The sequence below is a fragment of the Amphimedon queenslandica genome, unplaced genomic scaffold (genome assembly GCF_000090795.2).
Source record: "Amphimedon queenslandica unplaced genomic scaffold, v1.1 AMPQUscaffold_13516, whole genome shotgun sequence".
Taxonomy (NCBI): Eukaryota; Metazoa; Porifera; class Demospongiae; order Haplosclerida; family Niphatidae; genus Amphimedon; species Amphimedon queenslandica.
In genome coordinates, this window is record NW_003546248.1 from 112,146 (window position 1) to 135,975 (window position 23,830).

The 23,830-nt window shown below is 33.3% G+C and overlaps 5 protein-coding genes across 6 annotated transcripts in view; 2 read left to right on the forward strand and 3 right to left on the reverse strand.

Moving 5' to 3' along the window:
* LOC105313981 (protein MON2 homolog) overlaps positions 1–6,872 on the reverse strand; it is a 12,452-nt gene extending 5,580 nt beyond the window's left edge. Inside the window, exons 1-21 of the mRNA XM_019999431.1 lie at positions 6,718–6,872; positions 6,611–6,674; positions 6,428–6,552; positions 6,250–6,381; positions 6,079–6,202; positions 5,899–6,005; positions 5,616–5,741; positions 5,360–5,557; positions 5,162–5,286; positions 4,762–5,028; positions 4,148–4,402; positions 3,946–4,049; positions 3,417–3,661; positions 3,203–3,265; positions 3,097–3,155; positions 2,964–3,039; positions 2,803–2,904; positions 2,127–2,398; positions 1,785–1,947; positions 1,277–1,690; positions 1,087–1,221 (exon numbers count right to left, since the gene is read on the reverse strand). Coding sequence (XP_019854990.1) covers positions 1,087–1,221; positions 1,277–1,690; positions 1,785–1,947; positions 2,127–2,398; positions 2,803–2,904; positions 2,964–3,039; positions 3,097–3,155; positions 3,203–3,265; positions 3,417–3,661; positions 3,946–4,049; positions 4,148–4,402; positions 4,762–5,028; positions 5,162–5,286; positions 5,360–5,557; positions 5,616–5,741; positions 5,899–6,005; positions 6,079–6,202; positions 6,250–6,381; positions 6,428–6,552; positions 6,611–6,674; positions 6,718–6,843 — 3,282 coding nt within the window. The 5' untranslated portion in view covers positions 6,844–6,872. The remainder of the gene's footprint in view (positions 1–1,086; positions 1,222–1,276; positions 1,691–1,784; positions 1,948–2,126; positions 2,399–2,802; positions 2,905–2,963; positions 3,040–3,096; positions 3,156–3,202; positions 3,266–3,416; positions 3,662–3,945; positions 4,050–4,147; positions 4,403–4,761; positions 5,029–5,161; positions 5,287–5,359; positions 5,558–5,615; positions 5,742–5,898; positions 6,006–6,078; positions 6,203–6,249; positions 6,382–6,427; positions 6,553–6,610; positions 6,675–6,717) is intronic.
* A 72-nt stretch (positions 6,873–6,944) lies between these two features.
* LOC100637194 (tRNA-specific 2-thiouridylase MnmA-like) lies at positions 6,945–9,850 on the forward strand. Of its 2 annotated transcripts, none has more exons than XM_019999458.1 (14): positions 6,945–7,029; positions 7,072–7,240; positions 7,637–7,797; positions 7,847–8,019; positions 8,072–8,125; positions 8,179–8,245; positions 8,294–8,394; positions 8,443–8,554; positions 8,601–8,735; positions 8,779–8,826; positions 8,891–9,048; positions 9,108–9,361; positions 9,416–9,513; positions 9,640–9,850. In XM_019999458.1, the coding sequence occupies exons 1-14, from the start codon at positions 6,945–6,947 to the stop codon at positions 9,768–9,770; spliced, it is 1,746 nt and encodes a 581-aa protein (XP_019855017.1). In that variant the 3' UTR covers positions 9,771–9,850. The 2 variants fall into 2 exon arrangements, with proteins under 2 accessions (XP_019855017.1, XP_019855021.1); XM_019999462.1 differs by having other exon boundaries at positions 9,162–9,361.
* Positions 9,727–13,108, reverse strand: LOC100637319 (succinate-semialdehyde dehydrogenase [NADP(+)] GabD-like). The gene is made up of 11 exons (XM_011407850.2): positions 12,850–13,108; positions 12,716–12,802; positions 12,585–12,668; positions 11,812–11,982; positions 11,650–11,766; positions 11,460–11,603; positions 11,230–11,373; positions 11,027–11,182; positions 10,811–10,983; positions 10,702–10,760; positions 9,727–10,021 (listed from the first exon to the last, which is right to left on the reverse strand). The coding sequence occupies exons 1-11, from the start codon at positions 13,009–13,011 to the stop codon at positions 9,810–9,812; spliced, it is 1,509 nt and encodes a 502-aa protein (XP_011406152.1). The 5' UTR covers positions 13,012–13,108; the 3' UTR covers positions 9,727–9,809.
* A 94-nt stretch (positions 13,109–13,202) lies between these two features.
* Positions 13,203–19,363, forward strand: LOC109583919 (adhesion G protein-coupled receptor L3-like). Its single transcript, XM_019999438.1, has 17 exons — positions 13,203–13,285; positions 13,333–13,442; positions 13,507–14,298; positions 14,386–14,468; positions 14,672–14,884; positions 14,960–15,056; positions 16,423–16,703; positions 16,766–16,812; positions 17,071–17,206; positions 17,273–17,376; positions 17,714–17,816; positions 17,954–18,110; positions 18,157–18,259; positions 18,309–18,375; positions 18,432–18,526; positions 18,598–18,766; positions 19,027–19,363. The coding sequence occupies exons 1-17, from the start codon at positions 13,227–13,229 to the stop codon at positions 19,246–19,248; spliced, it is 2,838 nt and encodes a 945-aa protein (XP_019854997.1). The 5' UTR covers positions 13,203–13,226; the 3' UTR covers positions 19,249–19,363.
* Positions 19,042–23,816, reverse strand: LOC100637445 (AP-4 complex subunit beta-1-like). The gene is made up of 18 exons (XM_003382982.3): positions 23,765–23,816; positions 23,596–23,719; positions 23,369–23,541; positions 23,115–23,245; positions 22,910–23,057; positions 22,772–22,865; positions 22,601–22,724; positions 22,390–22,516; positions 22,011–22,106; positions 21,796–21,965; positions 21,626–21,750; positions 21,419–21,584; positions 21,053–21,186; positions 20,784–20,904; positions 20,678–20,739; positions 20,525–20,631; positions 19,512–19,650; positions 19,042–19,443 (listed from the first exon to the last, which is right to left on the reverse strand). The coding sequence occupies exons 1-18, from the start codon at positions 23,800–23,802 to the stop codon at positions 19,306–19,308; spliced, it is 2,217 nt and encodes a 738-aa protein (XP_003383030.1). The 5' UTR covers positions 23,803–23,816; the 3' UTR covers positions 19,042–19,305.
* Between the last annotated feature and the right edge of the window lie 14 nt (positions 23,817–23,830).

Here is a 23,830-nt window from a genome sequence, read left to right on the forward strand (position 1 = left end):
GCAGCAATGGCAACTCAATGTCTACGCGATAATTATATTCATTGATAAAGTATACTGGAGTATGCGGATTGTGACTTTGAGCAAATACGCCCTCATGCAGCAGCTTGTATAGGGCCGTTCGATACTCTCTTTAGTATTATATACTCTTGCTATTATTATTATTTATTTTCTTTCTCATTCTTTGTATCCATCTTTACCTTAACCTATCTTTAACCTTGCTTTCTTTTTTCTTTTCTTTTCCTTAACCTACATGTTTATTTCTACCCTTTTTTATAATAAATTTTTTGAGGGCTTTGTTCCCTTTTCAAATGGGCTATAGCCTTGGGTATTTTTCAAAATTTGCTAGTTTTTAGAAATTGCTCATAACTTCAGAATTTGAGCTCGGAATCGGCTCAAACTTTCTATGTAACATAAGGACATCAATATGTATCAGAAAATGTAATAAAAAATTTGGGGTGATTTTGAAGCCATTTTTTGTAAAAAGCCATGGGCTATAGCCTTTGCTTTTTTCCAAAAATCGCTACTTTTAAAAATGGCCATAACTAGAAAAATAGTTGAAAACAGCTCGAACTTTCTACACATGATAAAGACAGTACTATGTATCAGAAAATGTAATAAAAGATAATTTTAGAGTTAGATTCTATTGTTAAGGAGCACTACTGTATAGCTAGAAATTTCTGTGGCCCAAAATTTCTGCGAATTGGCAAAAAATGGCTTTTGCGGATTTTATTTTTGCGAATTCCCTTGATCACACTACTGATCAATGGCTGCTCTTTACTACTTACCAGAACTATAGTTGATCATGACACAAAGCTCTATCAGGATATTAGGCAAGATAGGATTACTCTTTGACTCTGCTTAAAATTGTACTGGAATAGTGCCAAGAACATGCCATGTGCTTCACTATAATTACATTATTACACTGAGAAAAGGCGTAGTGAACCACACCTTTTAATTTACCTATTTTTGAGGATTTAATTTTTACGATTTTGTTCAAATTCACAAAATTCGCAAAAATTTTGGGCCACAGAAATTTCTAGCTATACGGTATTTTTTCACTAGTGCCTCCCATAAACATACAAATACCTCAGCACTGTTGGAGTGAGCACATTCTTTTATGGTATCCAGGAGTGTAGTCCAAGCTCTATCAAACCCATCAATGGAGGATAATGATAGCAAACGAGACTGTATAACCCTTGATATACCATTTAACACTAACACCTAAATAAATAAATAATGAAGTTTAATTTTTAAAATATCACAAAATGTAATTTACTTGAGTTTCTGCCCATTGCTTTTGATCGGTATCTCTCGTGTGATGAATCATTAACTTGGTTTCTGTAGACAAAGACATTGTGCTAGCAGACAACACTGACTGTTGGACTTTCTCTAGCACAATAAATAAAACCGACCAAAGAACAGCCTGCCATGTGTTCCACTGCAATATGGTACCGTGAACACTCAGTGTTGAGAATAACGTCTGAGCAGCACTCTTCCTTATGGCAGACTGGTCATTAACAATGAGATTAGAGAGACATTGAAAGAGTAACATCCAAATCCCATCAAACACATCCAGTGAACTATACTGGAGTAATAATCTATCGCTCCTTTTCACTGAAGGGACTTCAATGGATGACAATAGCGGCTTTAATGTCTCGCGATTCTGATGCAAATAATCAGCAATATTCCACTATACAATAATAATAATAATAATAATAATAATAATAATAATAATAATAATAGTAATAATAACAATAATAGTAATAATAATTGTTAAAACTAACCAGTTGCCCAATGGATGTTAATGATATATTAATATCCTGGCATTGTTGCCCGTATTGGCCAACACTGTCCACACAAACTGGCAGGCACACAGGAGGCAGTAATTGCAAATAATCCGTAACTATCAACTGGAGAGACTGAAAACCTGTTCTCACCAAAGACTCACTAGACAAAAATAATAATAATAATAAATGTATTTTTTTTTTAAATAAATAAATAAATTAATGATAAACGTGTGCATGTACATGTACATGCATACAAAAGCAATAAAACAATTAAATAAACATACATGAATTATTAATAAATAAAATTTAAATAACAAAGGTGATAAAATTAATAATTACCTTGGTAGTTTCGATGCGTTATTGATAATATTCAAGACGATCATCCACGAGTCTTCATTCATCAATTGGTTATTGTGGAGTAGCTGCTCAATGCACTCAAACTGCTTCAATATGACATCAGACTGAGAGACTTGAGAGAGGGAGAGTAGTGGGGCCAGTATTGTCGACTGGAGCGCTACGTCGGACTCAAAGTGTATCAAACCTTTTTTAATCAAGTTAATTAATGCATCGACTGACTCGATTCTAACACTGACATCTGAACAATTGCACAACTAAATGAAGTGAGAAACAATGTGATTAGACAGTAGACACGAGTGCATGCAATCGATGAAATACTCTGTACTATAGTACAGGGTCTTTGACCGGATTTTCGAGCAACTTTTAAAATTCATTAAAAATCCAATTTTGATTGGAATCAGCTCAAACTTTCTACACAACATAAGTACATGTATATGTATCAGGAAAATTATAAAAATAAAGAATTCTCTCCTTTGCAATTTTAGCAAAATTTGACCCGAGACCATGTTAGCCAGATTATTTGAGCAACTTTATAAATTCATAAATAATTCAATTTTGATCAGAATCTGCTCAAACTTTTTACGCAACATAAGAACATGTACATTGTATGTATGTATCAAATAAATTGCAAAAATTGAGAATTTAGGATGATGGTTACTTGTGTCAAATGAGTGCTGATCTGTTTCCATATTATTGTTATTCTATTGATATTACTAACACCAACTTCATGCAAACAATAAATGGGGAATAGACCAATATCCTAAATAAAAAAATAAATAAACACACAATAATAATAATAATAATAACAATAATAATTACTTTATTTTGAATAGAATCATCAGATAAAATACACAAAGAGCTAATTAATGAAAGTAAACTGGACTCAGACAAAAATCTAAAAAAAACAAAACAATTATAAAACGAAACAACAACAACAACAACAATAGATTACTTGCTGTTGGTAAATAAATCATCAAATTTAGCAATAATCTCCAATCTCTTATCACCAACCTGATTCAATCACAATCATTAATAATCAATTAATATATTCTTAATACCGTGTTCGTGCTTTCTGCTAATTTTTTGATTCCAGACTTAACTCCAAGTGCAATCCTAATATACTATAAATTAAAAAACAACAACAATCATTATTTTGATATAAATCATAATCAGTATGTATGGAGAGAACATCAATACACCATTTATTAACTTATGTAAATAATATAATAATAATTACATGTACTACATGTTATACATGTACATGTATTTTACTTGTAAAGTGGTTAAAATGATGTTCCAGGATTCAGAGAGTATGTCCCCATGCTGATGGACCAAGTGCAGGAGTGTGAGGATACACTCAAAGTTCTTTCCAGTGCACTTCCATTGATCCTGCATTGCCTCAATACCGTCACTCGCCTTCTTCTTGCTCACCATTGAGGACTGTGAGCTCCTACCTGTCTGGGTCTGCCCGATCAACTGCATTGAGTATTTAGGAGGCAGAGAACCTTTACACAGCACTAGAGAAATATATATAAATAAATTAGCAATAAATTAAAAATATTAAAAATAGAAAAGGAGTAGGACTCAAACAAGAGGGAACTTGCAAACTGGTGCGGTATAAGCAATCTTATAACATTGAATGAAAGGTTTGCATGAAAAATAAAAGGCTTCATTCATGGCTTTATAGATGTAGCAGTCTGTCACTGCGTGTGGATAACTATAATGCTTTATCCTCCCTCATGCAATGGTGTAGGATTTCTTTCCAAATCCATAATATATCATTATTAATTGTCATTATTACCTGTTAAAAATGCAGCACAAGGGGACGATAGTTTCATAGTTCCGCATAATTCGATAAATATTCTAAAAACTTCAAGTATCTTCTTAATAGTGTACTCATCCACACTAATAACAATAATAATAATAATAATAATAATAATAATAATAATAATAATAATAATAGTAATGATAAATATAGAAATTAATATTGATGCACCACTTACACAGTGTCCAGTAATAAAGACAGAGATGCTAAAACGGCCGACCAGGAGGAATTCAATAAATTTATAGAGATATCGTTTGGAGAGAAATTTCCTAATAAGGAAGAAGTGAAGGTCTTGGCTGAGGCAGGGGGAGACCCTTGCTGGTGTATTATTAATGAGAGGCTTCTGATGAGATCCATGAGTACATTAACTGAGAGGATTAGACCATAGCCTTCGGGAATGTTAGGTATCTCCACTTTATCTAACATCTCAAGTCTAATAGATCAAATATGACAGGGTTACTTTAAAGTTATCAAATTTCCAATAGCATTATGCATTAAATGTAGTTATTGCTTCATTAAACCATCAAATGAAAACAGCACTGTCAATATAAGCAAGAATTATATGATTTCTACAACTATAAAATACAATGCAATACAACCTTACGTGTATGTGTTAATTATTAAATTGTCAATATCAATAAAATAGATGGACAAGTTATGATTTATACATTTCAGTTATTCTCCTATTGAACTGTCAAATGAATTGTTTATGGGGAAAATCATCAATACATGATAAAGCACTTTACAAATTATAAATATTAAACACAGTTCTATATTATTAGAATAGCTTACAGGTGTGGTTTGTTAGGAGCTGATGATGTAAGTTTCTCATAATAAACAATATGAGACTTGTATTGGAAAACATGATAACTATTAATATTAGTGACATCAGCTACTGCTTGAGTATTGGCAGAACTGCTACCACTAGCGCCGATTGTCGGAGCTGATGAAGACATCAACTGGTGGAGATTTGATTGAATGAAAGCAGCAACTCCATCAATAATATCTTTGAATACATTAGTGGAGTGCTCATGCATATCGTAACACTCACAAAACGATCTAAAGAGACAAAGAAAGAAGATACAATACATGCACCATTCATGCATATAATATATTATGTATAAAATTAGTATACATGTATACATGTGCATTTACATTCTATGTACAATATACTTATATTAAATTTATGTACTTTAATAGGAAGCTGTCATTAACAAATAAATGAAGTACTTCGACTGCTAGGACTCTCTGCCAGAGTGGTTTATCAGAGTCAAGAAATCTGACAAGCATTGATAAGAATATTTCACATTGTGTCGTCTAATAAATAAATAAATATTATAAACAATTATTTCTCAATCTGTGTCATCAATAACAATAGTAAAAGGCTTACTAGTATAATAAAATATTCCTTGATCAGAATTCTAAGTATCCTCAATAGCCTTATATGGAGTGCAAATGTCGGTCTGTCTGATTGTAATAAAGAAGATGAAGAGTGAGAGAGAATGTGCCTGTGTTTAGAACTTGGAGAAAACAACTTAATAACTAGCGGGCACACCCTCTCAGTTAATAATACACTGAACAACTTCTCCTATGTATATTGTGATAGTTGTTATTAATATTGTGTATCGATAATGCATGTTACTGACTTTAGCAAATATGGCTGGGTATCCTTTTAGGACGATTTCTAATAATTCCAGTCCAAGTCCCAACTCAATGTTTAATGATTGAGGCAGCCAGGCAGCTGGATCACCGTTTATTAGGAAACACAAGTCCTGATGTGAAAATAAATAAATAAATAAAATAAATTATATCCTTATTATTATTATTACTGTTGTTATTGTTGTTGGACTTTTCAAAATAAATTTAAATTAATAATAAAATAATAAATAAATAATAATGTAAGTACATGTACATGTATGTATAACTAACTTGAAATATTAAGTATCCATCCCTAACTTGAACAGGTAATTGTCTATGATCAACGCTAACAGAGGGGGAGGAGTCAGGGGGAGGAGGCTCTGGACTATTGAGACCACCTAAAAGTATATAAAAAAAAATAATTAAATATAATCAAGATTACAAGATAACTTGTAACAATGATGTTCCTACCTTTCTCGGCCAATTGGCTCAGGCGATCGAATAAATTTTGAACAATCTGTCTAATGGTGACACTGGCAGTATTGTGAATATTAATATCACGATTATTGTACAATTTAAAACAAATTATCAGGACCTACAAAGTCCTTATAAAGATAGTCATGATAATGATAAATGGCTAACCGTTGTTAAGGTCTTCCCTTTGATAAGATCAGTGGCTGTTGATAAAATTAATATTGTCTGTAATATTTTCAATTCTTCTAAATTATTATCGACTAATCGTTCAAGGGTTGAAAGGATACTGTCAACTGACGACTGCAATTAATTAATTAATGTAATGAATATATAATTAGTTAGGTACCGGTGGTATGGCATTGTACTGGAGCAAGCGTTGCAGTGATGACAAAGATATTGAAATTAGTCTTGGATTCTGAGACTCGCAGGCAAATAGTAATGGACGAACCACATCTTCTGTTGCTGAGAGTACTAACAAAAATTAATAAATATAATAATAATATGTAATAATTGCTAATACATGTAGTACCTCTTAAAGAAAAGCCAAATTGCTCTGAAAGATGCTTTAATCTCATTCCTCCTCTTTCTGAAGCCTGAGGGAGATAGGACAATAGGCGACACTGAATGCATTCTAACCTCCTTTACTGACGGATACTTCTTCTTTGCTTCATTTGACAGCAAGTGGAAATCATTTCTCAGATTCTGCGCCAATTGACGAGCTATTTTATCTTTATCATCAAGGACAGCCTTGCCGGACGCCATTTTGTTTTCCGAAAGACCCGCCCAAAATTTTAACCAAAGCCCGCCCACTTGCAGGTTGATTATGACGTCACTAACCCACGTGCTTCCACGTGGAATACAAAATGGCTCGAATCATAAGAAATGTAGGCATGGCAATGTCTGGAGGTGTAGATTCATCAGTAGCCGCTTTGCTATTGAAACAAAAAGGTAGTCTAGTCGTTTGTAAGTACTGTTACTATTGTTTTATAGGATATAATGTTGTAGGATTTTACATGAATAATTGGGACGCACAGGAAGAAAACAGTCAATATTGCAACGTTAATAATGATTTTAATGATGTAAAGTGGGTTTGTCAGCATATCGGGATACAGTACAAACAAGTTAACTTAATACGACATTATTGGAATGAAGTCTTTAGGTGGGTGTCATTATAATTTTTATAAGTATAGGTTATACAGGGATTTATTAACCAGCAAAGCAGCTGTGAGATTAATAAATGGCTTAAATGCCATAGAAATTGATACCAAGGTGTATAACCATCTTCTATAGTACCATGACATTTTGAAAACAACTACCAGCTGCTGATAATAAGACCACAGTTGACATACATGTACATAGAACATATCTAACAGGCTAGCCATGTAAAGAATCAGCCAAGCTTGACAAATGGACTAATAAGAGCTTAAGCATAGAGCGCTTCTAAGTGTTCCCCGGGAGGTTCTAATAGATTTAGAAACCTGGTATTCTGCATTCTGCGGATTGATCAATTTAAATTTGGCATGGTTGAATAATAATTATTGTTATTGTTTATTAGTTATTTTATCGATGGTACTAATAATGGAGTCACACCTAATCCTGATATAATGTGCAATCAAAGAATAAAATTTGGAATTTTTCACAGTTTAATAATCAATAAATATAGAATGGATGCCATCGCAACAGGCCATTATGCTCAATTAAGTACTAACGAGCAAGGTAAATTCTAATTAAATAATTAGTACTTTAATATTAATTATATTTAAAGGTGTTAGGTTAATGAAATCTGCTGATCATTTTAAGGATCAAACTTATTTCTTATCAACAGTATCTCAATCATCATTACTTAATACACTGTTTCCAATTGGTCATTTGACAAAGAAAGAAGTCAAAGAAATTGCTATTGAAAATGGACTGCATAGGATTGCAAAGAAGAAAGAAGTTGTTGCTTAGAATCAGCTAATCTAATGCTAGTTCAATTCTTTATCTTTAGAGTATGGGCTTGTGTTTCATTGGGAAAAGAAATAATTCAAATTTTATGAGAGAGGTTAGTATCATTGTGAAGGAATATAAGTGCATTATTTTGTATGATAATTCCAGTATATTGATGGTGAAGAAGGGCTCATGATTAACATTTTGACTGGTGAAATAATGGGAAAACACAATGGTAAGAACTATATCCATTTACTTGTTACAATTATGAATGATAATATAGGACACCAATATTACACTATTGGTCAAAGATCAGGTTTAGGAGATGGAAATGGACCACTGTTTGTAATTAATAAAGATATAAATAATAATACTCTATTTATTGTAAGTGCTCACTAGATATAGCTGGTATATTATTCATTATTGCTGTAGGGCCCAAGTCATTTATTATACTCCCGTGAAATAGTAACAAGCAAGCCATATTGGATAAGAAATATTACTAGTAAAGTACTACAGGCAAGAATAAGGCATCAAGGAGAACTTGGTATTAAGATAGTAATTATATTTAGCAAATTTTTATTAATTTATAGTGCAGTGTCGCATTGAGGACTATGAGTATGGTCTAAGAGTGTTTTTATCACAACCGATAAGAGCTGTAACGCCTGGACAATACATTGTGTTTTATAGTGGAGAGGAGTGCCTGGGAGGAGCCTGCATTAAGAATGGTATGTTAATTATATTCATAGTTTATCTTAGAGCACATACTAGGAGTAATGGCCGAGTCAGCTAATGATAGTCATTCTACAGTAAATGAAGGTATAGCAATATATTTGGTGGATCATATTATTGTAATGGATTTATGCTACTAAAATATGATTAGAGAAACAGCATGTATTTGTAATGAGACACGGAGAGAGATTGGACAGTGTAGACTCAACTTGGCTGCTAAATAATAGAGACAGGCCCTACGACACACCATTAACTGGGAAAGGAAAAGTTGAAGCACACCAGTTATCTCTTAAAAGATATTCCGACAAAGTAATACAAATATAGTTATTATTAGGATTTATTCTGTCATTGATTTGCCATTATCATAGAATATCGTGCACGTTGTATCCTCACCTTTTACAAGATGTCTCCAAACTGCACAGGAGGTTTGCCGGGCTACTGGTGTGACAGGTATTGTTACTCGTAATATATTGAGTGAGATTATGACTCGCGGGGCCAACATGATCAAAACACCATCAGTACCCAGTGAGAGTAATATCAGTAATTATGACATCAACGTCATTGAGTTTGATACTAAGCCTCTACCAAAGTATCCAGAGACAATAGATGAATCAATAGCAAGGTATTATCAATCATGATCTCATCTCATTGTTATTATTATTTACTAAATAAATAGATATAAAGCAGCTATACAGGAAATTGCTGATGAGTATTACCCAAATAACGTTGTATTGGTCACTCATCAATATGGAGTAGAAACATCAATGTTACTAGGTATTGTTATTATTATTAATTTATTATTGTTATTATTATTAATTTATTATTGTTATTATTATAAGAATGGATTAAGAAAGGAGAGTGATTTCAATAAAAGAACAAAAATAATAATATTTATATTAGATACAGGTGGCAATAATGCAGTTTATGAAGCTAGTTACTGTGGTAATGTGGAGCTAATAAGAGAAGGAAGAGATGGAGAATGGAAGTATGCTAGCAAAGACCGTGTCTACAAATACGACAATGTTTTTTAATATTAAGACTGAACAACAATTATAATATTGATATTGTTATTATGTTTTTAGATTTCCCATACAAACGTATTTAATATTAATGTATTCATTGATTCCATATTTCGATCCTTCTCTGCCGAATCCGCTTTGCTTCTTGCCGCCAAAAGCTCCCACCTCATTTGAAAGCAGAGCTTCATTGATACCTACCATACCTGTCTCTAGGGCATCACTCACACGCCATATCTGATCAATATCTCTCGAATAGAAATAGCCTAATAATAATAATAATAATAATAACAATAACAATCAGAATAATAATAATAAAATGTATAGTAGGATAGGTTTAGTAGAGTAGGATAGGTTTAGTAGAGTAGGATAGGTTAGTAGAGTAGAGGAAGAGAACAAGAAGTGAAAGGAAAGAAAAGGAAACGACAGAAAGGAGAAGTAATAATAAAATATATACATGTATATATAATAATAATATTTGTTGTATGACAAAGTACCATAACAATAATCATTATTACAAAGCACACTTTCAGTTGCACGTATACTAGTTTTGCTTTTGATGTAGCTAAATATAAAATTTTCATTTATGCTTCGAGTCCCTTTTGCGTGTTAAGTTTTAACTACACAAAAATGACATGATCAGGTTTCCCACAAAACATGCTTTGTGACAAGGACACCACACTATTACTGTACATGGCTTTTGGAACAACTTTAATTCATAAATACCTAATAATTAATTTAGATCGATCGTAATCAGCTCAAACTTTCTACACAACATAGTACGTGTTTATGCATCAGAAAAAATATATTACAATGGAGAATTCTCTCCTAGCCATTTTTGATGAAATTTGGCCAAAAGACCCTGTACTATAGTACATGATATTTTGTCAAATTTTGGAGCAACTTTATAAATTCGGTACAACATATGTATTATTGATATGCATACCAATTAGTCCAAATTGTGTGTTATTAGCTATACTGACAGCTTCATCTTCAGTATCAAACCTACAAACCACACCCACCAACTAACCACATTAACCACACCCACCAATTACTTTATAATCGGTGCGATGGGTCCAAATGTCTCTTCTCTCGTTATTAGCATTTCATTATTAACATTGATCAATACTGATGGATTATAGAACGTCCCAGGAAGCGATGTCATTCTAGTCCCACCTACCAACACCTCCCCTCCTTGATCCACAGCATCATTAACATGACGCTCAACCTAACCGAGCATTAAATAGAAAACTCTCTATACATCTACATACTTTATCAATGGCCCCAGCATTGATGAGTGGCCCTTGGTCTATTCCATCATTTAAACCATCACCGACTTTAAGATTAGACACAGCTTGTGTTAACTTATCAACAAATTCATTGTATATCTTGCTTTGTACCAATAACCTGTTGGGGGACACACACGTCTATCACAAAGAAAAAAATATAATAAGAAATGCTCAAATTATTATACTTGTCCAGCATTTCTGAATTTGCCAGCAATGGCTCCTTTTACAGCAACATCGACGTCAGCAGTATCGAATACTATGAAAGGAGCGTTTCCCCCCAACTCTAATGATAGCTTCTTCACTGTATTAGCACTACCAGCTATTAACCTCTAGCAATAATAATAATAAACTTAATTTTATAGTGATGATAATGATGATGATACTAATAAAATGTGATTTTTATAGTATTTCTTACTTTTCCAATTGCAGTTGAACCAGTGAATGATATTTTGGATATTCTCTCGTCATCCAACAAAACATCAGATACTTCATGGACACTGTCTCTGCTGCAAGTCAGTACGTTGATGACGCCAGGCGGTATCCCTGCCTCATGTGATAACTATTAATAACTAGTTAATGACTATTGGTATAACTATAGAGCTAACCTGAGCTATAGCCAGAGCAGTTAGCGGCGTTTCTTCTGATGGTTTAATTATTATAGAGCAACCAGCAGCTAATGCAGCGCCTGCCTTTCTTGTTATCATTGCCAATGGGAAATTCCACTACATCAGTTATTAAAATAAATAGTTAATTATTGATATTCTTACTGGCGTGATCAAAGCGGCAACTCCTACTGGCTCTTTCATTAAAAACATTCTTTTATTTTCTTGAGGAGAAGGCAAAACATCTCCATACAATCTCTTTCCTTCTTCGCTGAACCAATCAATAAATGACATGCCATAGTTAACTTCATTTAACGATTCAGTATATGGCTTCCCCTAAATGCATTATTTATTAAGTACATTATTTATCAAATAAATTATTCTATTACCATAAAGCTGCAAATTTTTGTCAGCAAAAAATTTCATCAGATTCATCAGGAATTTTTGTTTGACAAAATTTTTGCTCCACGTAGGTATCAGACAGAAATGATGAAAAATTTATTGACAAAAATTAATTTTGATGAAATCTTTTACCCACAAAAATTTGGAACTATAGGGTAACTTAAGGCCTTTCTACACTTGAACCGGTTCCAGAAGTCGGCTCATCAATGTGCTCATCAATGTGCGCATCAAGTGATTCCACACTATCTTCAACATCATATATATTTTGATAGTATTTCTGATCCAGCTGCCATTGGTTTATTTTGGTTATCTATTGAATGCGCATTCAAACCACATATGGAGATGGTTTGAGATAATGACTCATTGAAGTCAATGCCGCATCAGGTATGGAATGACTAGACTGGAACCGGTTCCAAACCAGTTTCAAACCAGTTCAATGCACATTAGAAGTGCTAGTGTAGAAAGGCCTTGATTTATTAATTTTAAATTACTTTATTAAAATCAATACGTTATTTTATTCTTAACAATTATTTTACTTGTTCTATAGTTATCATTTTTGCAATTTCCGATTTGTGTTTATTCATCAATTCATACCACTGTCTCAGTAATAGGGCTCTACTCTATAATAATACTCTATTATACTATGATAAATATTGCATGAATGTACTTTGGCAGTTTGCCTCCTCCATAACTTTTGAGCAGCATAAGAAGACTCAATAGCTTCTAAAACGTCTTCTCTTTGCATGTCAGGAACCTATTAAAACGATCATAAAAACGTATAACTTTTAAATATTTTATTACTTCAGTAATAAGCTCTGTGTTGGCTGGATTAGTGACTGGAAAGTATCGTTTCTCTTTAGCTTCTACCCATTGGCCGTTAATCCATCCTCTGTTTTTAAAAAACGGGCTCCTCGCTCCTTGAGGCACACCTTTACCCAAGAAATTGACCAACTTGGTAGCCATTAGAAAGCCTAGTTAGCTTGATTCGGTCTTCTCCTAGTTCTCCTGGCTGAGCTCCTCAGGGCACTCTACTCTACAGGCACTCCTGCTAATTTGTGCTGAACCTGCCTGTCCAGTCTTCCCATTTTTATCCATGAATAATGCAGCTACCACCACCCACGCAATTGACGAGATAATGATTGCTGCAGCTGAGCATAGCAGGCATTAGCAGCTGCAGAATGCTTCTCTTGTTGATAGCTTCACTGCTGCTCTTTCAAAAAGGATGCTACGGGAACCAGTTAGACCTTTTTTCTTTTATTTTTATGATACATAATCATTGTTTAGGTATCTGCAATTTAACTTGTTGTATTTTGGGTGTAATAGCATACCGATAATCACATACAAACTATTCTCCACTGACAGCAGTGAACCCTTAACTACCGTACAATACAACGGTGAGATTAGGGATCTTATTATATCATTATTACATATTTATTACATATCATTATTATATATCAGAAAACTCCAATGGCAATGTAATATCAATACCATCCAGTGGCGACATTTATAGTACGTGGACATCAGACTCAAGCAGCAGTAGATGCTGCTGGACAATAGACTCTACAGTATTTACAAAAGAAAATGGAGGAGAAATTTTGACGATTGGATTAGACGATCTTTGTCCGCAAACTAGAGAATATTACAACTGTGAGGGTGAACTGTGGTTCTGTTCAATGGACTCACAGATATTGCAATCATCAGTATACTCACTGCCAATAGAGTCTACTGACAATGCATTCATGAAATGTTCATCAAGGACATCTTCTTTTCAATGTCCCAATCAAACAATCTCCTCAGGGTCACCCTCTCAATCCTATACATCACCTTCTCAATCCTATACCACACTCTTTCAATCCTATACTGCACCCTTTCAATCCTATACCTCACCCTCTCAATTCTATACCTCACCCTCTCAATCCTATTCCTATACCTCACCCTCTCGATCCTATACCTCACCCTCTCAATCTTATACCTCACCTTCTCAATCCTATAACTCACGCTCTCAATCATATACCTCACCCTCTCAATCCCATACCTCACCTTCTCAATCCCATACCTCACCCTCTCAACCCCATACCTCACTCTCTCCATCACCAGTATCTGTACATTATCTATCATCAATTACAATGTCACTAGCAGCTCCTACAGTGACTTCAATTGGCCTGATATATTGTCCTCCAGATGGTATTTGGTACAGCACATTAAGTAATAGCACTATTAATGGTACATGCTATAAAGGAACCGTGACAGGTATACATTATACACATAGTCACATACATTTCTTAACATAAACTCCTTCTCCTTTCTCCTCTTCCTCCCTCTCTTCCTTTCTCTCAGCTAGTAGATTATGCAAAAGCAATGGTGAATGGGATGAGATTGTCTGCCATACTAATAGACAGTTCAACAATATACTCAATATTGTAAATAATGATACCGTATAGCTTGAAATTTTCGTGGGTCGATATTTTCGTGGTTTCTAGTGGGGCAATTGGTGGTTTACTTTAATTTGGTGGTTTACTTTAATTTCGTGGTTGACAGTTTACATAACCACTAAAACCACGGAATTTACATTCCACGAAAATTTCAAGCCATCACCAAAATTACCTCTCTCTTTCACTTATAGAGTAACATGTCATTCACAACAGCAATACAAGCACTATTGAATATTACTGCTACTGATGATGATGGTGGTATAACTACAGAGCAAAAAGTGATCCTGTTTGATACCATAATCAACAACAATGAGAACCAGTCACTGGAAGGGCTGGAGGAAAGGACAGAATTATTACTAGCACTTGAAAACAACATAAAACAAGAGCTGATAAATGAAGATGAGGTACACAACTAATAATAATAATAATAGGATTAAAAATTACAGTGCTTACCTCTCATATTCTTAATTTTAAAATAGGACACAAGACAGTCAGGATATGGACAAATATTGCTGTCAATGGATAAATATGCACTGAGCATCAACAGGAATTATACAAAGACATCAGACAATATAAGTAAAGCCCAGCCACCCATTCATCACTGAGCCTGAAATTACATTCAAACAATGTTCTTACATTGTGTCTGAACATTGTTTAATTTGATCTGCCATTTTTATGAAATGATCAGACAGGGTTTTCCACAGGATTTTGGTATAGTCTTTATGCAGCTTCTTGCTCAGAAGTTGGGCCTAAAGACCCAGTGTTATTATAGTGCAGGGTATTTAGAAAAAAAATAACATGGAGAAAATTTTCTTATATGACTGTACATGTGTTCTATGATAACATCTGCCAATCCTTTGATGTGGTAATAGACTATAATAACAATGTCCGACCCACTATAGACTTTTCATAAGAACAGGGTATAAAGAGAGAGAGAGATAACAGGTCAAATTGATAAGGAAAATTTAGAGTATTTAATGGTCTCTCAGCCGTAGAATTGGAATTTTTGAAAGGACTGCAAAGTCCTGTAATGCCAGTAATGAAAACATTACTACATCACAAAAAGTGACTTTCACACAAACATGATCATAGTCCCACCCTGTGAAGGGGTGGGGCGAGACTACCATGGTCTACTCATAGATAGTAGAGTACAGGATATTAGATATTAAATATTAGATATCAGATATTAGAGTTCCTGTACTCTAATATCTATGGTCTACTTTATATAAAAATCATAGAAGTGAGGCTAACATACTAGTACTGCACATGTAATTATTTCTTTGAAACGTATTTTTTCTGATACATATACATGTTCTTACGTCGTGCATCAACTTTGAGCTGATCATGATTTTTATCAAGTTTGGACTTTTTAAAATTTTTGAAGTTGCTCAAAAATTGAGCCAAAGTCCCTGGACCTTGGTCAAATTTTGCTAAAAATGAAAAGGAAAAATTTCTATATTTTTATAATTTTTCCTGATACCAAGAGTGGATAATTATCCACTCTTGCTGATACGTATACATGTTTTTATGCTGTGTAGAAATCTTGAGCTGATTCCAATCAAATTTGTTTTTTTATGACTTTTAAAGCTGCTATAGTGCTGATCAGCTCATGAAGCATGCTCACTTAGCATTCTTTGTAGGTAGGACATGTTATTGTGTTAAATTGCTTTTAATAAATTTATTTCAAAAATTATATTGTTCAGACAAAATGGTAGAGAGCAACACAGGGTTTGGTCGAAAAATATTCAGTGTTTGACTGTTATTTCAGGCTATGCATGATCCACCACTCAACTTAGTTGAAAGTAAATTTGCGCTTAGTTCAACCTAAAATAAAACACATTTCTAGGCAATTCAATGAATTGCCATTAGACACTGAAAAAACAAAGTTGAGTGGTGAATGGTGGGCGTAATTATTGCTTTTATTATTATTATTATTATTTAGTTATTAAAGTCCAAAGAGTAGAAGATGTGAATCAGTTAATACTAGCCATTGATAATAACAATGGAGACTCACTATTAATACCACCTGGTGCTTTCCCTTCAAATAGGAACATCACAATTGCATCATTCATATACAGGAATCTATCAAACATACTAACTAATAATGGATCGTCAATAATAACTCCAGTAATATCAACAACGACAAATTGTAATGATAATTGTAATATAAGCCAGCCTGTAATGATATCATTCAATACAACAAACAACAACAACAACAACAAGGTAAATAATAATAATAATAATAATGATGAATAAATATAGTTGTTGTTATTGTTGTATCTCAGAACATTAATAGGTCTCTATTCTCATGTGTCTATTGGGAATTTATATTGTGAGTAATGAAATAGTAATATAGATGTACATGTACATACAGTAGTAATACATGTACATTGTAACACAGTGTTCAGTAGCCTCTATATAACAGACACTTTGGTACAAGAAAGTACATCTGTCATACAAAGGTGTCCTTTATGTGGAGGTTATTTGATACAGTAAGGAATGTAATTGGCACACTAGGTGCTGTATCTTAAATGGAGGTGTCCCTATAGAGGCTATACTGTAACAATAATGTATTAGTTAATACATGTAGGAATGAAGGCAGTTTACCTAGTGGATATTGGTCAACAGAAGGCTGTACTACTGCATACAACAATAATATAATGAACTGCTATTGTAATCATCTAACACATTTTGCTATATTACTAAGCCCAGGAGTGACACTACCAGTAAGACTTTATTCATCTACTCATATATTTTTTTATATAATATAATAATTATTTATTTTTCTCTAGACAGATTCGGTACATGTACAGATATTGAATATACTCGGTAACATATTGGTACCAATGTCACTGATGTGTATATTAATTGTCATTGTAACTTACACATGTACCAGGTAAATGATAGTGATTATAGTAATATCAGTATAGTAGCAGTAGTAATATAGTGGCAGTACAGTAATAATAATCTCTCTCTTATCTGTGTACAATCACTCTTTTGATCTGGTTTGGGAAATGTAGTGGTTTTATGAATACAATAATAATAATGTAAAATAGAACTTGAGATCTATTTTAAAGTGGATTGTCTCTCAAGAGGGAAAGTACTATATCTGTTTCTGAGCCTTCCCTCTCTCTCCCTCCTTTCTCTTCCTTGTTAATTCAATCCCTATACATGTATATGTACATGTATGTGTATTGTTGTGTGAATATAAGTGTACAGTGTACATGCAATAGGTCTCTATGGAACATAAGGAGCTACATTCATGTAATGCTGTGCATCAATCTATTTGTATCTCAATTATTATTCTTAATAGGAATAAACCAAACTAAATACAAAGTAAGATATGCACACACAATCCTATCTCTATCGCCATTAATTATTATTATTATCATTATTATTATTATTATTATTATTATTATTATTATTATTATTATTATTATTATTATTATTATTATTATTATTATTATTACTAGTTAATATGCACATTGATATCCATTGGACTACAGTACATGTTTCTCGTCACGTTCATGTGGATGCTAATGGAGGGTGTGGTCCTCTACATATCATTAATTAAAGTGTTTGTTAAACACAACAAAAGATACATGATTGGATTCACAATAATAAGCTACAGTAATTAATTAACCAATTAATTAATTACCCTATGAATATCGTTAAGGTGTCCCTGCCTTATACATGATCATAATGATACCAATTGGACTATTGGTAGGGACAGAAGACCACGTCAACTACCTGCTATATGCTAATAATGAATTAATAGCGTAAGTTGTGTTTAATTAATAGTTATTAACAGTTATTAATTTATTATAGATGTTGGTTGGACTATGAGAGTGGGTTTATATGGAGTTTCATCATACCAGTCATAATAATATTACTAGTAAGAACCGATATTAACATAACAATAATAATATTAGTAACACCAACGATGAATAGATTAATATTGGCTTTTTCGCGATGGCTATCATAATTATGAAGAAACACAGAAAAAATAGGATCAGCAATGAAAACAGTTTAAAGGACGATGCTAAGTAATAATGTCACAACCACAAATTATTATTAATTGCTAATACAATTACATGTATATTTATTGTACATATAGGTATTGGATAAAATCATCAATATCACTGACTATTGTGATGGGAATCGGTTGGATTGGGAATGTGTTTTTCTTCTCTGAGGAGCTATTATTTATAGCATACATTATGACAGTGTTCATATCTGCACAGGGAATCATCATCTTTATATTATACGTCCCATTATCTAATAATGTAAGTAATGTACCGTATAGCGGGAAATTTTGGAGGGAATTAAATTTGGCAAATTTGGCGTTTTGATAGCCATTTGCCAAAATTAAACCTGCCATTTTAAGCCATTATACGCATGCTCAATGGCACATGGCCACCAATTCGCCAAATTAAAATCTGACAATCACTAAAATTTAGCAATTCGCCAAATTTTAGTCCCTCCAAAATTTCCCACTATACGGTACTTAAGAGAGAGTTATATATTTACATTTATAATTATGTAGGTTAGGAAAGTCATGTGGAGATGGTGTAAAAATAATCTTCCAAGATCATTAATGAATAAATTAATAAAAGACAAGAAAGCTACCGAAGTATTAACAATAATAATAATAATAACAAAAATAATAATAATACAAATTATTAATAATAATAATAATACTAAAATTATCTCTAATTTACAGGCTAGTGAAGAAATGACAGAGACAACAAGAGTGTCAGTTTCTTAGTAACCGACTAACGAACATACAGACAATTAATACAGGGAACTAGCAGGAGAAAATAAACTACATATAATCACTAATTGTTTCCAGATAATGCAATAAAAACTGTTTATAAAGTTTATCATTAGTACACTTAAGCAAAACCTCCATTTTATTAGCCGCCATGACAACTTCTAGCAAGAACCGATCCAACGTAGACACCTAAACAAATAAATAAATTAATAAATAAATAAATAAATAAATAAATAAACAATTAATTATTGTCTTACATGTTGGCCATATAAATACATTTTCTTGACATCTGCCAAGTCGCCGCTACATGCCAGTGTAGTTATAAATCTTTTACTTAATAAATCTTGAAGTGTCTTTAGACTTGGTATGTACCTCATGGGGTAGTTATCCTGAGAGCTATAATAATAATAATAATAATAGTAATAATAATAATAATAATAATAATAATAATAATAATAATTGTCTTTATGCTTTGAGCTGATTCCGAAAAATAATTTCTAAATTATGAGCATTTTTAAAAACGAGCCAAGTTTTGAAAAATAGCAAAGGCTTATAGCCCATGGTTTTTTCTAAAAAATGGCTCCGAAAACACCCCTAATTTTTATTACATTTTCTAATACACATTGATGTCCTTATGCTATGTAGAAAGTTTGAGTTGATTCCGACTTCAATTTTTCAAGTTATGGCCGTTTTTTTCTAATGGCCAATTTTGGAAAAATACCCAAGGCTATAGCCCATGGTTTTTTCTAAAAAATGGCTTCGAAATCACCCCTAATTTTCATTACATTTTCTGATACACACTGATGTCCTTATGCTATGTAGAAAGTTTGAGTTGATTCCAACTTCAATTTTTCAAGTTATGGCCGTTTTTTAAATAGCCAATTTTGGAAAAATACCCAAGGCTATAGCCCATGGTTTTTTCTAAAAAAATGGCTCCGAAATCACCCCAAATTTTTATTACATTTTCTGATACACATTGATGTCCTTATGCTATGTAGAAAGTTTGAGCTGATTCCGACAAATAATTTTCGAGTTATGAGGATCTTAAGAAGGGAACCAATTTTTGCTTTTCCAAAAATTATGTAGCTCTGAGGAACTTTAAAAATTAAAAAAAAAAATTCAAATTTGATCAGAATCAACTCAAAGTTAATAATATGCAACATAAGAACATGTATATGCACCAGAGAATGTAACAAAAATCCTCTCATATCCATCTGGAACTTATGTGTATGTATAACTACATTACTAGATAAACGATGCCCTCACTCACACTAGTGGTAGTGATTTCCAGTATTGCTCATACTCTGATGCTGTTATGACTGGAGTAGGGTTGAGTAATATGTGAGGGACTGTACTGACACTTTCTTTAGACGCTAACTATTAATCACTGTTAATAACTACCAATAACTTATTAAATACTTACAATATCTAACAAAGATTCTTCTGGCTCCTCTTTACTGATCAATAACTGATCCATTTCATTCACTAGTAATCATGATAACTAATTAGCTAATTATAAAGGGGCTTACTCCTCCTCTCTGGGCTCCTCAACACAGCAGATGAAGTGTATGGGATTGATTGATGAATAAATTCAGCAGATGATTGCCCATAGACAACAGACAATGTATTGAACTCACTAAACAAAGACCCCTGTAATTAAAATATTAATTAATTAATTATGTATATAGAAAAACCTTTTACTGTACAGACCAATAATTAATTAATATTAATAATATTAAATAGTAATTACAATAACAATAACAATAACAACAATAATAATGATAAATTATATAATTACCTTTGAGTGTGTGCTCAGGTGTGAATAAACTTTCTGTGATCCACAAACAATCTTCTTGGCAGCTGCAACGTCTTTCTTCAATAAACGATAGTACAGCAATGCTCTGTCTCTCAACAACATATCAGTCTCCTCCTCTATATGATAATAATACAAATAATACATTGTACATTAGTTCGCCATACAACAGGTAATTTCATTGCTTGCAAACTGTGGCTACTTTGATTTTCAGGTAACAGTAGAAAACTGTTCTATTGTTGGGATCAAATTCCTCACAGCATCAAAGTAACCAGTGACGACAGATTGCAAGCAACAGAATTGCCTGGTCACTGGTGTATGGTGGACATTTAGTTTATTATACTAATATACCAATGCAGTATTCTAATAGCCTTCCAAGCATTTCCTGGCACTCTGGTGGCCTTTTGAAAAACATTTTCATCGTTGCAGATAACAGCTGTAATTTAACTTCAAGAGAGGACTCTCCACTGATATTGTTGATAATGTCTTCCAAAATATAAGGACTTTCGTCTAATGACTAAGCAACAATAATAACAACAACAACAACAATTTGTTTACCTCTCCATACTCCCCTAGTATCCATATTAATGAACCACGCCCACTGCCGCTGGTCATTGTTGCATAACAAGAATTAAGACGAGGCAATATCAGCTCATGTGTGTTTTCATATTTACGCAAAATATCTATCATGATAAAATTAATTTAACGAGTGGGTGTGATGATCTCACTTGACATTGTAGTGATGACTTCTGATGTCACATGCTCAATTTCCATAGGAATGAGAGCCAGTAGTCTATCGACACAATAATTAGCAATGTCAGGTAGTTTGACTGATATGAGTCCAATGGCATGTATGGACTTTTGTGACACGCCCACATTGACATCAGTAGCACACTCACTGTGAAAGGGGCATTAATTAAAGAACAAAAATGAACCACCAAACCTCAACTCTTGGATTATGTCTTTTGAATTTGAGTCATCGCTGACCTGCGTCAATAGGTCGAGCTTTTTAAGTTTAACATATGGTGGGTCATTGAACCTAACAACAAGAACAGGAATACAGAAGTGTTGGGTATTTTTTAGAATTTTGGTGTTTTCTTAAAATGGCTGTAACTTGAAAAATTGAAGCCAGAATCGGCTCAAACTTTCTACATGGCATAAGGACATCAATATATATTTTTTAATGTAATAAAAATTTGGGGTGATTTTGGAGCCATTTTTCAAAAAAAATCCTAAGGCTATAGCCTTGGGTATTTTTCAAGATTTTGGCGTTTTTAAGCTTAAAAAATTAAAGTTGGAATCAGCTCAATGTTTCACGTTACCTGTAATAAAAGTTGTGATAGTCAGAGCTGAAAAGTGTCGAGTTTTGTGAGAGTATTATTTCAATGTGCTGGAGGACAACATAGATTACTTCAGAAGGACCAGATCCAAGGAGAGTCAGCAAAGGAGCTGAGGAGAGAGAGAAAAGAGAGAGAGAAAGGAAGAAAGAGGATCATAAAAATAAAGAGTATGTTCGTTATTATTTTCAGTTACTTTTGACTCTTTCAAACACGTCATGATACACCTCAGGCATAGACTCGGTCAAGTGAAAAAACAATCTAATTGTTGCCATGACAACACCAACCATTACATGTTTAAGACGATCATCAAGGGCATTCTAAAACCACACCCATTAAGTACCACGCCCAAAAAGGAATAACATACCAGTATTTCTAAAGCTTCTTCATCATCAGTACAGTTATACTTTAATAAAAGTTGAAGGACTTGACATTGTCCCCATTCACTGAAATCCCTTATCCTTATCAAATAATTATTAATAGTTATTAAATAGTTATTTGTTACCTGTTAATTAAGTAATGAGCTAATTTCTTGCTAATAACAATCCCTCCATCATTAGCCAGTATCTCTTCAAGGGCTGAAAGGCAGTTACACACAACAAGAGGATCATCATCTCTCAGCATATCATACAGCACACTAGACCACTTCATATCTAATTAATATCAATTAATTAATTAATCAATTAATGGTGATGAATATATATAATTACCCGAAACAATGTCAGGTGCTATGTAATATAATTTGACCACACCCATCACTGCAGTTCGCCTAACATAAGGACTCTTATCAGTCAGTCCAGATTGAAGTGGAGACTCGATATACTCAATGACATTCGGCAATCTATCAATAATTTACATATAATACATACATGTGCATGTATAATGAATACGTATAATATTAATACATATATAAATGCATATATAATTACATGTAGGTATTATTTACTTTTGGTATTATACTGACCTTAATGATGACATGCTCCGTAGAGCGAGCCCCCTTATAGTGGGGTTCCTGTCACTAGCGTCTTTACGTAATGTATTAATAGTTAGGAGGGCCAACTCTGAATTACGTTCTGCGTATGTACTCAGATATAAATAAACCATCTTCTTCTGTACTATATTCTGAGTAGCCCCAGCCTATACAAACACACAATACATCCCAATACTAATGACTGAGGGGTTGGCTCATACCATTATCATTTCGCTGAAGAGCGGAGATACGTCAACTCCTAATGTCATGTATGCTATGACCTTTTGAACCACTTGTTGATACTGAGCGGGATCTCTTTGGATTTCAATACTTCGCAACAGAGACCTAGAAACAAAACTAGACTCGTGTATTGATAAAATAAGCATTTACCTGAGCTCCCCAACTTCACTCTTCTTGTCGGAAGCCATCTTGAAGCTACTGCGCATGCGCAGAAAG